Source organism: Ostrinia nubilalis, chromosome 9 (genome assembly GCF_963855985.1).
Source record: "Ostrinia nubilalis chromosome 9, ilOstNubi1.1, whole genome shotgun sequence".
Lineage (NCBI taxonomy): Eukaryota > Metazoa > Arthropoda > Insecta > Lepidoptera > Crambidae > Ostrinia > Ostrinia nubilalis.
In genome coordinates, this window is record NC_087096.1 from 16,140,901 (window position 1) to 16,157,703 (window position 16,803).

The following is a 16,803-nucleotide window of genomic DNA, read 5'->3' on the forward strand; positions in this document are numbered from 1 at the left end:
AGGTTTACATTGTCTTTACTACTTTGAACCATTAATCAATGTTTTGATTTTCGGCCAAATATTATTCTTGAGAATTTTAAGAATTACTTAAAACCTCAAAGGCTCAGACCGAGCTAGAAACTCTTTTGAAACATTTTGTGTTAATTAACTCTACCAATATTTCTGAGTATAGACTCTTACATAGTAACTACTTAAGTCACAGCAAACAGTTTTTAACTTAAGTTATTATCATACTGTATTTGTACAATTGTCATCCACCCATCGTGCTACATTTTACTTTATAGATCGTTTCATCCACGAAGATGCGCCCCACCATTCTTCCGCTAATGTTTGAGTGTTATCGGTACACGCTAAAATTATCCATGAGTGCACACGCACACTACAATAATGACACTCGGATTGCTCGGATCGAACTCTCCGCACCCCGCGCTTCCCTTCACCAAAAAATAGTGGGGCGCGTCTTCATGGATAAAACAATCTATAAATATTTCACATTTCTAACTGCGGAAATCTTGTTATTTTCCCAACACAATCTTATGATTATAGTAAATTATCGACAAAAATTGTGCTATTACGTTATACAATACTCGTGAAACAGTTTCTTAATAAGGCAATGTTTTATAGACAGCACTTACGCTAGGACTATGTTTAGAGATCAAAAAATACTTAGGGGACTTGGTAAACTTGTTGGTAGTTGACTAAAGTAATTAAATTACTAACAAATAAAATGTATATTAAAATAAAATAATACGAAGCTTTGCCTAAAACCTTTTCTCTCTTTTATTTTAGGAAAGCTTTGGCATGTAAGCTTATTATTTCCAGCTTCCATTTTCCAAAGGTTCAATCCATCTAGACAACTTTTTGCCGAAGGCTTTGTTCGTCTCTTTTTTAAAGCACTTTCAGATGGTTACGTTATAAAATAACTTCATATTCCCAATATTAGCTCTTTAGTTTTAACTGTGCGTTGAAGTTTATGATTTCAGTTACAGTTAGTTAGTTATAGCATTCTTTACTGAATCAAGGTTTTTCCAGCACTAAATTCCAAAAACCAAATAAAAGAGCCATAACATCTTTCATAGCCCGAATAGTTCTTGCCAGCTAGTTATTCGTTTAATCAAAGTTAATGCCAGTGCTTTGGTCTTAATGGCTTCGTTACAGAGCCATTGTTCCACCGCAAATAATTACGATCTAGCCTGGACTGAACAGCCAGACCACTCGTAACTGAACGCTTGTTATGGAGTCAATTAGTCAATACAATGCAACCCAGATTTCAATTAAGATATCAACAATCCAGGCCAAAATATTTCAGCAAAATAATTTAAGTTTCGATGCCAATTAAAATTTTTAGTTATGGTTCAACAATATAGATGGAAATTGTGGTAATAAATTCACTAAATTACACACAATTTTAATGGAAACACGTTTAAAACTTTTTTAAATGTTACGTTAGGTCATTATACTTTTACGTTGTTAGACTTTTTTATGGAAAAGTACTGAAATATTCGAGACCTTTTTAGGAAACTTACGTAATGCCACTTTTATTAAAAGGTGTTGCTGAATGCTTTGAAAATTAAAAACTATGATATAGCTGAGGGAAGATTCATAGTCAGTCTACACATACATATGATGTCAAAGGTTGTATGACTCAGAACCTAGTCATAGTAATAGGGTTAAAAGCGTATAACTTTGTTGTAGATCCATAACATTAGCCGTGTATAGCTAACCTTTAACTGTAGTTCATATATTTATAGTTACTGACTCAGTCTGGCTTTTTCCACTAAAAAGGAATTCTAGCTAAATATAGAAAGGAATGTAATTCTTTAACTTCAGATTCATTTTCAGTGTAACCCACATTTACCAAGAAAAGTTAGCCTTTCTCTACCCACGATTTCTACAAGGCAGAATTTTTCATTGATTTGATTATCTTGGTTTTCAACACTTCACAAAAATGCTTTGCACATATTTGATAACCATTATGTTACCTTTAATTAATATGTGTAACATTGAGGATATCATCCTACTATAAAATAACTAAAATACAACCAACTAATAATCATTTTGGATTCATTAAGATAATTCGAAGAAGAATGATTGATTTGCTGGGACAAATATTTGACAACATACATAATTAAACATAATTTTAAAGATCACATTGAAAAATACTTAAAAGATAATAAATAAAGGTAATCGCGTGGATTTTCACAACCCTGATGTCACAATGAGGCTTTAAGAGCTAAAATTAGTAATAAATAGTTATTTTAAATAAGTAGATACAATCCTCAAGTTTACCATGTCCTCTAATATGTAGAAGAGAAGGAGATAAAGCGGAGATAAAATCTCCGCTAAAATTACAAGTAGAAGAGAAATTTAAATGGGGTGAAACAAACAATGAAAATTTGAGCATCGTGAAGCTAAGCTCGTGTCTTTGTGAAAGCTTAATAATATCATGTTAGTATACATACATATAATTTGACATCTCGTTTGACTGTTAGTCTTGTGGGAATAATATTCACAGCCTCAAATAAAATTAAAACGTTAAACGGTAAGAATATCATAAAATGCTAGAGACAACTTAATTTTAAAATCCTCATAGAGATAACAATCAAGCAAAACATCAAAGTAACATAAAATTAACACTGTAAAAGTTCTGAATTATCAAAGTAAGTACGAAAGGTAACGTCAATTATGAAATATTTGAAATCGGTAAGAAAGTTTACAAAATTATTGCCATTTCAAACTTTTGGCACGATTCTGTGTAGTATTCGTAAAGTATACAATAACTTAAAACTGATACAGGTAAAGATCTTGCTTTAATTTTGAAACCTTCGGTCAAAACTTTTGTAGACAAGGTATGTAAAACAATTATAGATAAATCCACGTATGTGTAAAAAAGTGAAGTTAACAGACAGGTCAAACGAACAGTAATTAATATCGTACTTACAAAATGTTTAGATACAAGAACAGTATATAACAATCAGTCTCAAGCCAATACACACGGAATGTCAATCGTAATTAATTAATTAAATATACACGACGACATCTCATTTATTATTGCAACCATTGGAATTCGAGATTAAAGATGGACGTCACAAACCAGAGAACTACATCGTCGAAATGGAATAGTGCACACACATATTGCGGTTGCAATTATAAATGTGACGTGTATCTTACTGCTAAAATCTACCGAAGAGTTGGTCCGCCTGTTAAAATATAGAAGCGTTTCGAAAACTCAAATAAAACGTCCATTGAGACACCGCCGACGAAGCCTAAGCTCACTCTTAGAGATAACGAAGTAGCGGAACGTTTGAAAGATACGAATACTTGTAGGCGTCAAACAACCGCGAAAACACTCCCGATCACAATAGATTTAGAGTTCAATTCACTTTCACCATTAGTCACTCACATAAAGACGAAGACGAAGATGCAGGGGTTTCGGCAATTCACTGATCCCGAACTTATCGCTTAGAGTTTCAAATGAAACGGCAGGCAACAAACTAAGACGAGCGTTTCAATTAGGTATTCCCCACGCGGAGGTCGATAAGACAAATGCCTCGGCACTCGACCGGAATGGCAATCAGGGTTGGAAACAGTTCGGAATCAATGATTTGTCGAAATTTAGCCTGCTCACATCCGCGACATGATCATGTAGCGTCCGTCCGCGAGGAGCTCCCTGGTGTCGGACGGCGAGCCGGGGCTTAGGCTCGGGGCCACCGACGGCGTCGAGTACGTGTCTTTGTTGAATCTGCCCAGTCTCCTGTCATTCTCCGAAGCGACAGAGATCTCCTCCTCAGCAATTTGCTCCAGTGGCGAATCTCGCAGAGCATCGCCGTTCAGCGCGAGAGCATTGACAAACCCGTGAGCTCGGTCAGGGGGCGGCTCGGTGTAGGTCTCGGTGATCGTGTCTGGGGGCAAGACTTCGCTCGCCCGCGCTCGTCTCGTGTGCTTAGTGTGCATCCCACCGGTCTCCGCGTCCCTTTCCAGTCTATGTCCAGACCGAGACCTCGTCAGTTGCCTCTGGACGTAGTCCTCCAGAGCGTCCTCCTCGCTCTTGGTGAGGTATTTATGGAGCGCGATGAGGAATATGCCGACGCCCAGAGCGAAGAGGCCGGAGCAGACGAGTTCGTTGAACCAGCTGACGGAGCCGATGTTGCTCCAGGAGGTGACGTCATCGGGGAGCCAGCCCGAGGCGATCAGAAACAGGCCAAGGACGAGGAAGACGACTCCAAGATGGAGCATGCCGACGGAGGAGACGACCTCATTGTCGGTGGTGCGGGTTTTCTTGAAGCGGCGCCGCTCGAGGGAGCCGGTGGAGCAATGCGGCGAGGTGACGCCGGACTCGGAGGACTGGAGCGAGTAGCGGCGCTCCTTGGCGCGCTGCTGCTCTGCGCGGCGCTTGCGCTCGCGCCGGATGGCGAGCGCGGAGTGCAGGCCGACCGCGTGCATGGCACCTGCAAGCACGGGCACGGGTGAGTGAGGACACCGGCGCGGGCGCGGGCCGCTCCGGCGCCCGACCCGTGCCCGTGCCGCAGACCTAGGCCTGGTTCAGACACGCGCGATAACCGCGCGGCTTCTGGACGGTTCTCATTGGCGAGGCACCGAGGCGGCAACCGCTCGGTCACTGTTTAATGTAAAAGTACGAGAACTGCCCAGCAATCGCGCGATTATCGTTGTTTCTGTTTTTATGCTTAATGCGATCTCAACTCATTGCTGAAATCAAGCGCAGGTAACCTCCTTAGATTGAGTAACATCCGTGACAGACTCAATTTCACGATCGCTTCACCGAGGGATGTAGTTACATAAAGAAAGACCGAGCGAAGCGATTTCGCAATTAAAATTGTCATTAATGTCACTTTGTCTAGCTAGGGTTAGCATTATTATGGTTGTGTATCTAATTTAACAGTTCGAATCCTGCAGTTGACATCAGCAACATTTATTACTATGGAAGTATTTACTTAGACAATTAGGTTCAAAAGATTCGCCAAGACAATAAAATGGTTTTGGTATGAAAGACCAGCGATGCGTTTCTAGTGAAACATAACTTCTCTCAATATTTCCGTATTTGTATGAATGGTCTAGTTACTAATAATAACACGATTGATGTAGATAAACTAAGTCTAAGCTAAACTTTAGTTAACTATTATTATTATAACACTAACATCGAAACGTACCTTACTATAACGGTATCTAAACTTAGAGTAAACTATCGCAAAGTAAGTAGTTCCAGTAATAAGTGAGTAAGTTATTATGTAAACCATATACAATGGTAATACATTATTCCTCGTTGATTTACTTTCACCAAGAACAAAAGTGAAATTATTCTCAAGGAGCAAAGTTAAATAATGTTGGTTTTTCATTAGAAAATCATTCGTAAGAATGAAAATATTGCTTAATTAAACTTGCAGTAAATTAAAAAAATATTTACCAAATGTATTAACTCAACAATCAACTGAAATTAAAACTAGATAGACTTTGTAGCAACTCGTGAAAATTACCCTTTAGTTAGACTTTAGATTTTCAAGTGTTTATCAAAGCCAAACATCCAAAATTCTATTCGACACTACACTACTCATACAAAGGCGAATATCCTTTGTCTGAGTAGTGTAGTGTCGAAGTAAAATCATGTCTACACATTTAATAGTCTCGGAGTAACGTAATGTCGAAGTAACGTTTATCGGAGTTCAGTTTTTGAGCCCTATGTGGCATTGTGTCATACTGCGGGTAAAGTAATATCTTCCAATTTAATTATTATCAGGAATATAATGTATCCCAGATTTTTAGCTAATGGAACAATGATGAAATGTAATGTAGCCGGCAGAGTTGCGAAAACGATACTGTTCTGTTTCTACTTCTAAGGAGAATCAAATGGAGAGGCATGAAAATACATAAATGAAAAAGCCACATGCAGTATCTGTGTTAGGTAAGTACACATTAATAGTAAACCGAATTATCTCACAAACAACTTCTTAGATAAATAGCGGGCATTACAGAATCAGCAGAGCGCAACTAGGGTTGCCGCGAAACTGTATTCAGAAAAATATACTTTTAAGATTTGTAACAGAAATAATACCCAAATTCATTATGTCAGGAACTAATATTTGCTTGGCAGATTAGCATTTTGAGAATGGCTAAAAAAGGCTTTTTTCTTTCGTGAATTTGGTGAAGCTGTTCCATCCAATCGCCCAAAGGGCAATATGGTGCTTAAAAATGAAATTTAAAAGGTTTCTGAAGTCTGGAACTCTAGATTACTCTCCTTTAATCAAAATTGACAGGAAGGTGATATTTATAAGCACTTCTCATTTATTATCGCTTACGTGCCTTTAAGTGGGTAAATACGTGTCATTTTCAGAATAGGCGACTCAAAGAAATCTTGAAAAGATATCATTGACAATTGACAACCCTAAGATCGGACCGCATAGCGAGTCCCAAGTTGGTGTTAAAATATTCAGGGAATTCCCCGGGAATGCCATTGGTCAGAGGCGGGGGGATAAAAATAAGTCAATAATGCCCACAGTTATGCCCGGGGGAAGGTAAATATTTCACTCTAAGGTCAAATTAATAAGTCTGGGAATAATGCTGTTATTTTACTTCTAATTCGTATAAAAAGCTTCGTTAACAAAGTTTCCCGTTGATTATGGTTGACACTGCTGAACATATTCACTGTTTTTTTTAACGTTATTTCAACTACGACCTAGAATGAGAAATTGATATTCACCGAACCAGCATTTTTATTAACACAATTTCTAAGCCACTAAGTGAGACACTGTACGCAATTTAACTTTAATAATGTATCCATTCATACGCCCTCTCCACGCCGCAATTCCACTTCGAATAACATAAGGCGTCCCCCAAGGCTCCATACTGGGGCCAACTTTGTTCCCCGTACATAGACGTGGTGTAGTCAAATGTAGTGAAACTTGCTTGTGAAGCTCCTAAGAGCTTGCGAGCTTCGCAATTGCCACGAACGCCGCAATTCACTTCACTTCGGTGAACGCGATAATTAACTTTTACCGGCTGCAACAGGAGTTTTGAATTTGCTTTTGCGAGTGTTCAGTTGTCTTATTCTATTTACTTATCTCTGGTATTAATTTTTCTAGAGGTTCACTTGCTATCATAAAAATATTTTAAATAAAGGCGTGTCATTGTATTGCATCTGCATATAATTAACTCTCTTTAAAAGTATTACTTCTTTAAGCTATGATAGTAACTACTGCCACCATAACTCAAACAAATTTTATTTTTGCTTTACAGGCATGTTGTTAGGTAAATAACTCGTCGTAGGCATTCATAAAGTCTTAGATTAATTATGCAAATGTAAGCAAAATGTAGATGTAGGGCTTATTCATAATTTCAGTCTAAATAAATGTAAGTTTACAGTACAGACTCCAGGTTATTTGATACCTTACCTTATCCGGCCTAATAATTAATTTCAGGCTAAATTTACGAGTCAGGACTTATGTAATCACAGAAAGGCTTTAAGACATCCTCTTGAGACGGGTTTGTAAATATTTTAACAATATCAGCTTATTCAGGTCTTAGAAATGGAGATACTACTACGTTTCTAAAAATATATCTGTTGTTTTTGCTTTCCAATTTAAATGATGTACAAAACAATGGGTCTTCTAAAAAAATGATAATTTGATAATATGCCTATGTTTAGCAGTGAACGTCCTATGGCTGAAATGATGAAGATAATGGTGATAAATTATAATTAATATTCATGGGAGTGAGATTCTCCCATGACATTTTGTAGTTATTATTCTATTCAGTTTAATTTCCCAACTGCACCAGAAGGTTTATGCTTTTTTACGACCTATTTAACCCCGCGTAAAGATACTGGCTATCTTAGGTTCAGTTAAGAGTGGTAATATATTTATTTCGAGGTAACACTTTAAAATCAGTGAAAGAAACAATATTGCTCAAATTGACTACAAGCCCTATGTTTGAGGAAGCACGAAAAAAGATCTGGTTACCCTAAGGTCTTGCTAAACGATGTGTTAATCTTTCCCAGCCACAAAGAAGGCCGAGGGCTTATCAAGGCATCAAGTGCCATTACGGGACCTTCATTAGCAATCTCGAGCCCAGCACTTTGTTTCCACGACGACTAATGCGATTACGGCAATCGCTATCAAGAGAATTGGAAACTTCCTTTAGCCCTGATAGGCCACTTTTCCTCCAATATATTAAATGAGAAATTCCGCTAATGAAATCAGAATCCGCAAGGTAGGTCGGACGATTTGAAGATCGCAATTTAATTTGTACATTTTTCCAGAGATTTTTAATAAAAGAGGAACTAGGACATTATCATGGACCTGACGATTCGTTAATATCTTTGGACATAGACGTATACATCACCAATGTAATTAAATGGCTACATATGATTACACAAACCGTAGAGACCCCGAGAAGGTTTTGAGTAAAAAAGAGACCTAATCAAAAGATTGTCACGTTAAATGTGTTCGACAATATGACGCCTCAAGCATTTGGGTTAATGGGTTAAGAATCTCAAAAATCAAGACATATCACTGAGATCGTCTTTAGGATTTGAGTAAAAAAGCGACCTAATCCAAGGTCTCGCCACGTTAAATGTGTTCGACAATATGACGCCTCAAGCATTTGGGTTAAGAATCTCAAAAAATCAAGACATCTCACTCAGATCGTGACACCAAACACCAAACAATGATACTCGTGAAGAAACACAACAATTTGCAGGTGTTGAGTTGTCTCATCCGCATCCTAAAATAAGCTTTACGGTCGCTTGCAGAATAAAGACCGCCGTAAATTATCCGAGATTGGGTGAAGCTCGAGATGGAATGGCAAACAGCTAAAGGTGCTCGTGAATGATATATCTGAGTCATGACTTATAAACGAGTCGTGATACTTGTGTGCTTGAGAAAAAGAGGTAAACAGTATTCTTGTGATTCAGCAGTTAGATGTATAAGGGTATTTCTCCGGGTCTGGATTATTTAGTTGATTACCCCGACCTTTTTTATTTTTGAATTTAGAGTAAGTTTAGGTAAAACATTTCAAAATAGACATTGTTACGTGCATATTTTTTATATTGTATTTTTAATAAAAAGTTATGTGACATCAAAATTTTCATGGTCGGGGTAATCAAAGTTGGGAGTCAGAGTAATCAAAAATAAAACAAAATATTTTATTTTCTAAGGTTTTTTTAAGTTATGGTGAAATAAATGTTATTAAAACTAGCCATTTGTTATTCTGATGTATAAACGACAGTATTGTAAAGTTTCAACAATATCTGTTAAGTAGTTGTTGCGTTAAAGAGTAAAAAACTTTCGCTTATACATATAATATTAGTGACTCAATGTCCTATGTCTCCTATATGGGACAGAAGGCGTCCACAACTCAACAGTCCTCCATCGCATTCGGTCTTGAGCTTCGCGTTTGATCTCGCTCCATGTCTTGCCGATCTTCTTCGCCTCGTCTGCTACAGTGCGCCGCTATGTTTTTTTTGGCGCGACCACGTTTGCATTTTCCCTGGGGGTTCCAATCTAGAGCCTGCTTGGGGATATTATCGGGGTCCCTTCGGAGAGTGTGGCCGATCCAGTTCCACTTGCTGCGTTTGATCTGCTGGCCGATCGGTATTTCGTAGCAGCGTTCCAAAAGTTTGGCGTTTGGAGATTTTGGAGAGTTCGGCGAATACAGCGGCTGATGAAGATCTGCAGCTGGTGCGAGATAAGCTTAGTGGCCTTCCACGTTTCACACCCATAGAGCAGAACTGATTTGACGTTGGTCCCGAATATTTTGATCTTGCGTGGGTCAATTTCCGTAATTGCCATACGGCTCAAAGTTGTGCGAAGGTAGCTCTGGCCTTGGCAATGCGCGAAATGATGTCCTTTTCGGTACCTCCAGGCTCTGACACGATGCTCCCGAGGTAAGTGAAATTGTGGACTCGTTCCACAGCCTCTGCACCAACGGTGTGCAATTCCTCACACCAGATCGCATCTCTTGGGTCTTTCGATACTGATACCCTTGCTTTACCCTTTTTTCGGCACAATAATTAGAAGCCCCTTATGCCAGTCATCTGGGAGTTCCTCTTCCATCCAGATGTTTTCGGCGACAGGTGTCAGGACGTCGACGGCGGAGTTTACATCGGCTTTCAGCATTTCTGCGGTGATAAAGTCGAGTCCAGGGGTATTGCCAATTTTGAGAGACAGGATAGCCTTGGTCACTTCGTCGCGGGTTGGTGGGTTAACGTTGACGTCGAGCAGCCTAGGTGGAGTAGAGTGTCTAAGGTCCCACAGAGGCTCAGGCGTGGTGGTGGCGACTGTTACACCGGTAGGGCGGAAGATAGGATAAGATATTATTATCATTAATAATATGTATTAACAGGATTTCATATTAGTAAATGGTTATTTTTGCTTATTAAACGTTATTTAGTTAGTCATTCATTAGTAAAATGAATTTAATTAAAAAAAATTAAAAAAAAGGAATTGCCAATTAACTTTATTTACAAAGATTTGAAAATTGAAATGGTAAACACTTTCAACTTTTTAGGTTTGAATATTGACTCGCACATAAATTGGAAAGAACATGTAAAAAAACTGCATTCAAAATTATCATCTTTTATCTACGGACTAAAAGAGCTAAAAAAAACAACTGATATAAAGACGGCCTTATCAGCTTACTACGCCTATGCATACGGGTGGCTTCGCTACGGAATTATACTGTGGGGAAATAGTACCGAAGTAAACGACCTCTTTATCCTACAAAAAAAATGCATCCGAGTCATTGCAAACATCAAAGACCGTGTGAGTTGTGAACCTTACTTCAAGGAGTATAAAATACTAACATTAGCGTCGATATACATCTTAGAGCAGTGTAAGTTCGTACGGAAGTATCCAAAGTTTACGACAAAAGTAATAGATCAACCACATCGCCGATACGTTCCACGTGATAAACATAAACTGACTATCCCGGAATCTAAACTACATCTACATAGTCAGAGCCCAAACGTCATGTCGATTAAAATTTACAATCACTTGTCACAAAATATAAAGGCAGAAATCAATGATAAAAAATTTGAACTCCTCCTAAAAAATTTGCTATTACAAAAATGCTATTATAAATTGGAAGATTATTTTAAAGATAAACTCTGATATAGTGGTATCTACCCAATTTATACAATTTATACAAATTTTATGAATTTTTATTATTGACATTATACTACAATTCCATAACATTATGCAATTATTTTTAATTTATATTTTTATTATCTTTGTTTTAGACATGAATATTATTATTAAGTGTATGACTGTGTACTCAATATTGTATAATTTTAGCAAACTTCCACGTAAATTCTGTTATATATTGAACATACCTATTATTAAATAAAATATTGACATTGTAAATTGACATCGTGAACTTGACATCTTTAAAATTATGACATCAAATACCTACTTCCAGTTAAAATTAAGATTTTTCAATATTTCTGAAATTACTAACACTAATGCATGCCGAATTAATAAATAAATGTTTGTAAAACACAATGTTGCTGTGCCCAAACCGGGTCTATGTTTGAGACTATACAATAATAATATATTGTTTAAGACCTAATATGTACAACATAGAATGCAATAAAGATTTTGAATTTGAATTTGAATTTGAAATTACAGTTCTATTGATTACCCGGTGACAAAAGTCGGGGTAATCAAGGTCGGGGTAGTCAAAAAATTAAGGTTTATCCTGAGCCCTGCCCAATCTGTAAGTTGAATCCCAAATGTTTTAATACACAAAAATGCGGTTACATGGACCATTATTCCTGTACATTCTCAAAAACTTTCCATGTAAAGAAACCTAAAAAAACAGGATAGAGTAATCAACCGTGCACTGAACCAAGGTCTGGGTAATCATATTCTTATCTCGATAACTCCGAAATCTTGCGACGAGTCGCATTACCGGACACCTCGTTACGGAGGCCACCACTAAAGGTTCACGGGGGAGGATAGAGCTCGTTTCTAAATTGCGTAGCTAGGGACGTAGGCGCACATTAGCGACGTGTCGGGGTAATCACGGTTAACGCCCGGACACAACTTCAAATAGTTATTTTACAAAACCTTTTAGTGATATAGTTATATCGTATTTAATTTATCAATGTTTATTTAATCAGTAATCGATTACATAAGCATTGAAAGCGGTAATAATAACGGATTAATTTATACGAGCAAATTTGTTCTGAAATCGGGAGCGCGGACACGCCGTGGTAATCAATTTTTGACGACTTACGATTTTTTTTTAATTACTTAATTGACTATTATTAACTATCTCTGTGGTTTAACAACAAGAACCAAAGTTATACTATTAGATAAAAATATTTGTTACTAAAATATTATGATATTCGGGTACTTTTTGGCCCCGGACACGTGATTTTCTTGGCCGGTGGAATGACCCATAATACCCAGTTCCTGTGTAAGGATTCCAGGTGAAGCTCGTTTTCACTTGACGACCTGTTTACACTTTCCTTCAGGTGAGATGCAGGTCAAGAGCTTTTCCGTTACGTTTTTAATGTATTCAGCGGTAATTGAAGTGCCTTATGTAGGAGAATTTCTTTTTTTTTCCAGAATTTATAAGCCTGATAAGCTTTATGCTGCATCTAACCTCTGTTTTAAGAGCTGTAATTTGGTTGTATAAAGCCAAGATTTGACAGTCGTCGAGCGTACCATTACTAACAATGCCAGCAGTGAACCAAATACTCTTTAGTCAGCCCTGGAAGCTTCCATTACCTACAGTTTGATTTCAATGACACTTAACTTCTTTCCATTTAAAGCACTCTATCGAAGCCATCTTAACTCAGCACAACAAAACTCATCAAAAGATACCATCAACTGTGTAGACAGCAAAGTTATTTCAATGTTGCCATTGAAGCTGAGAGGCAATTGTAAAGTTGTGATAAGCTGGCGGCGAGCCAGTGCAGCAACTTGTTGAGCACACCTGGCTGCTGGCAACTGTCATAAACTTAACAGATCTGATAATAAATAATATTTAATGCCCACATTTCCGGATTCAGAATTGGTTAGAATACCCAACATTGATGAAACAAACTCTGGCCGTAACAGCGTATTACATACACTTGAAAATTTCGACGGGTTCATCCAGTGTCGCCCGGCAAGCGGAAGATCGTGGGTTCAATTCCCGCCTTAGGCAGTTCGATTTTTTCAAGTTATTTATAATCTTCAAATTGATTGTTTTGATTTCTAGTTATATGAAGTTCAGCAAATACAGAGAATTCTAGATCTCATGCTGTCAAAACATGCCACGAACAGTGATGATTATTTGCAATAAGATATAGGTAATTAGGAAAAAGGACGAAGTTTTTTTTTCACTTGGGACCTCTTGGCACCTAATCGAAAATGATGTACAGGGCGAAAGTGTAAATTATTCTTACGATAGGTTTATTTACACGATTAACAGAAGCTACTTACTTGAAAAACTAAAATGCCAAGTATACCAAAAGTTTTTGTTGAACCTATAATGTAATTTGTACTTTATATACCACAACTTGATCTTAAGAAAGCTTATAGACAATTGGGCCATATACCACCGCTACGAGGTACATAAAACTTTCTAAACACATTAGCGCTAGTTTCAGAGAGCCGATCAATCGCCCTCCGGGTTGCCTTCCTGACGGGATAATCTTTCATGATATCTCCAATATTGCTATTGCTGGTATAGAAAAATGGACTTTCCAAGCTGGGCTGAATTTTCAGATCTCTCCACTAGAAAATATTGAAAAATTATCAAGGTAAAGATCCTTTACCTTGCACAATTAATAGTAAGGCTTTAGATTTTCTATTTAGATTTTTTCAGTGGCCAGAATCGGGCTCTATTTTATTTATATGCATTTTTTAAATATTACCATGGTAAGTTCATTTTGTCTTTTAGTAGGTATACGGAACAATAAATACGGTGTTTAATTGTGACAAAGTTTTTGACTATTTTTAGGGTAAATACAAGTAGGTGCTTCTAAGATCACTGAAGCTAAACAACGATGGCATTTATGTAGTTTTAATGTGATATTTTGCAATAGTAAAGTAAGTCTGATGTAGCGTTGTAGATGATTAAGCGTTACATAATTGAATTTAGTTAAGGTTCAGCCAAACCAACGCGATCACACGCGATCAGCCGGCGTGCAGCGATGGCGATCAATGCATTTAAGTCTGATCACCATCGCTGCACGCCGGCTGATCGCTAGTGATCGCGTTGGTTTGACTGAACCTTAAGAATTTTCAGCAATAATAGGGTTAATAAGGTTTTTGAGAACAGCGCTAAACTTCTAAGCGAGAGCGTGAAACTTTTAATTATGTTTGCTCGAAACCCATAAATATTCAGAAGATTCCGTGTAAGGAACGTATAACGGATGGGTATTTCTTCGGAGGCAAAATTTTCGATGTCTTTTGGTATAGTTCTGTAACCAACTAACAAAATGGCATGCAATATTTTTTTTCGTATAGCTTAGCTATAGCCCTATCTGGCGCAAATTACATTTTTGACATAATTGCTGTCTTAATACAAAATAAAAATATTTGAAGTGTGATTCTCTGATTCATATGGTGTGTCCGTTAGCCATTTTCCGGAACAAAATGGTTGATGTAGCATTTTCCTTTTGATATATCAATATAAATTAAAATGATTTCGAAAGCTAATGAGTTGTCCTTCTACAAAAAAAATGTGTCATAATTTTAATTAAGTTACTTTGTTCGCAAAAAAATAAATAAGCAGTGTTCGGCATAAAATACTGATTCATATGGCGTGAGCTGTTCTTGACCATAACTGGTCAAGTTTTAATCATGAGAGTCTGGTTTCTGGCGTGGAGGCAAGCCCATCTTGCAACGGATGAGCTAGAAGGCAGACGTGGAGCTGGTTGGCTTAGAACCCGGTGTGACAAAGGCAAATACTTGATTCATCTGTGCTTGGTTCAGGTGGCATGCTGATTACAATGCCTACTTTATAAAATTACATTATTGCATTAAAAATCTAATCTATCTTTCTTGTAATGCTTTTGGGTTATATAATCATGTAGAAAAATGACAATACTGTAGTCTGTATGTATGACGAGTTTTGCTCGATTTTAGGCAAAAAACTGATTTATCTGTGCGTGATTCATATGGTCAGGGCCCTATATGAATCATAAAATAAATTCGTTTTTGGTCTTTCAAGCACCAAAAAAGGGTTTTTTTTAACTAAGAATGACATCCCAGACTGCATCTCACTTAAGACCAGGTGCGATTGCGGTCTTGTTATGAATAAAAAAAACATTATCATTTTTATGTTCAGAATAATTTGTGTTTAAACAGTAATAAGTAGTATATTCGTTAAGCTAGCAACCATAACACAAGCCTATTTGTTGCTTATTTTGTAGCTAAATGGCGCTGTATGAAATTGCCCAACGATTTGTTTATTTTTATTATTATTTCAGCTACACTTATGGCGTCCATAGCACATAATAATATACTGCTGAGCATAGGCCTCCAATGATTTCGAGATTAACTGATTGCCATTGCCACAACCTCTATAAGCTCATCTCACCTTCTTCACCTTGTAGGTGGACGTCTTAACAACAATAGCTTGGATAAGTGATACAGCTCGGTAGAGTCATCTAAAATACCTTAGTGCCATAAGATGAAAGTCTACATCCAGTGTGTGTTTATCAGTGATGACAAATTGTACTGAAAAGCGGCCTCTCACTGTAGGCTTACGAACCACAAAGTTGCATAGTGTACTAATCTGTAATGAGGAGATCCGTAAACGATCTAAAGTCGCATGGTGCATAGTCCGATGTTTTAGCAAGCTGAAGTGATAATGGGCAGGACATAAATATACAGAAATGATGGCCGATGGGATAGCACGTTTCTGGAGTGGAAGCTACGTGCCGGAAAGCTCAGTGTAGAACGTCCTCCCACAGGAAGGCGCAGGATGCAGGCCGCTACCGGTCATTATGGAAATCATTGGGAGAGGCTTATGTTCCGTTGAAATGATTATGATGATGACAAAATATTATGGATATATACTAAAGTTTAAAAAAAATGTATTTTCACGAATTATTGTGGAATCGTTGCATTTTATTATAACAACAGATCATTGTTTTTGTTATTATATGATTATTTTCTTAATTTAGAGCCAATAGTATATAAATATCATAAATTTTATTTCTATTTTTGATTAATATGTAACAAATTCTGATTCATATGGGCACAAAATATTTGAACGTCGATATCTTGAAAACTACTTTACTAAAACGAGTCCCTTATCCAAATATATGTTATTAGGTGTACCTATTTTCATATGAGTCTATGTTACAAACCTAAAATTGAATTTGAAATTTGTCCATATGAATCAGCCGAAGAATGCGATTTCGAAGAAGTGCCCGGATAATGTAGCTTTATGTAATTTTATATGAAGGTAATTTTCATAGCGACTTTAAGCTTCGGTCACACCAAACTTTTTTCAGCTACTGAAAACGAAACATTCTTGACCATATTTTACGTTCATTTTACATCAGTTTACGTTACCTTAACCAGAGTATCTTGTCCAATTCCAGGTAGAAGATGGCCTACGCTTCCCACACTAACCAGACCGGTAACAGCCTGATGTTCGCATATTGTCCCCAGTTGCCTCTTACGACATACGTGATACTAGCAGTGGATTCTGCTGTCAGAAGCACACGTCTCAAACGCCCTTACATAGACTTTATTAAACTGCCAGGTTTCCCACACTGTCGGCAGCGTTAATAAATCATCCGTCCCCGCATATTCCACACATCTCTTCGCGTAATTGAGGTCCAAA

General features: G+C 37.4%; 2 protein-coding genes across 2 annotated transcripts in view; both read right to left on the reverse strand.

Annotated features, from left to right (window-relative positions):
* Positions 1-16,803, reverse strand: part of LOC135074746 (uncharacterized) — a 113,226-nt gene that overhangs the window by 29,752 nt on the left and 66,671 nt on the right. The window lies entirely within an intron of this gene.
* LOC135074777 (uncharacterized) lies at positions 3,625-4,443 on the reverse strand. Its single transcript, XM_063969160.1, has one exon. The coding sequence runs from the start codon at positions 4,441-4,443 to the stop codon at positions 3,625-3,627; it is 819 nt and encodes a 272-aa protein (XP_063825230.1).

Excerpts from the sequence above, each read along its gene's own strand:
- LOC135074777 (XM_063969160.1), bottom strand. The coding sequence starts at position 4,443 with ATGCACGCGGTCGGCCTGCACTCCGCGCTCGCCATCCGGCGCGAGCGC.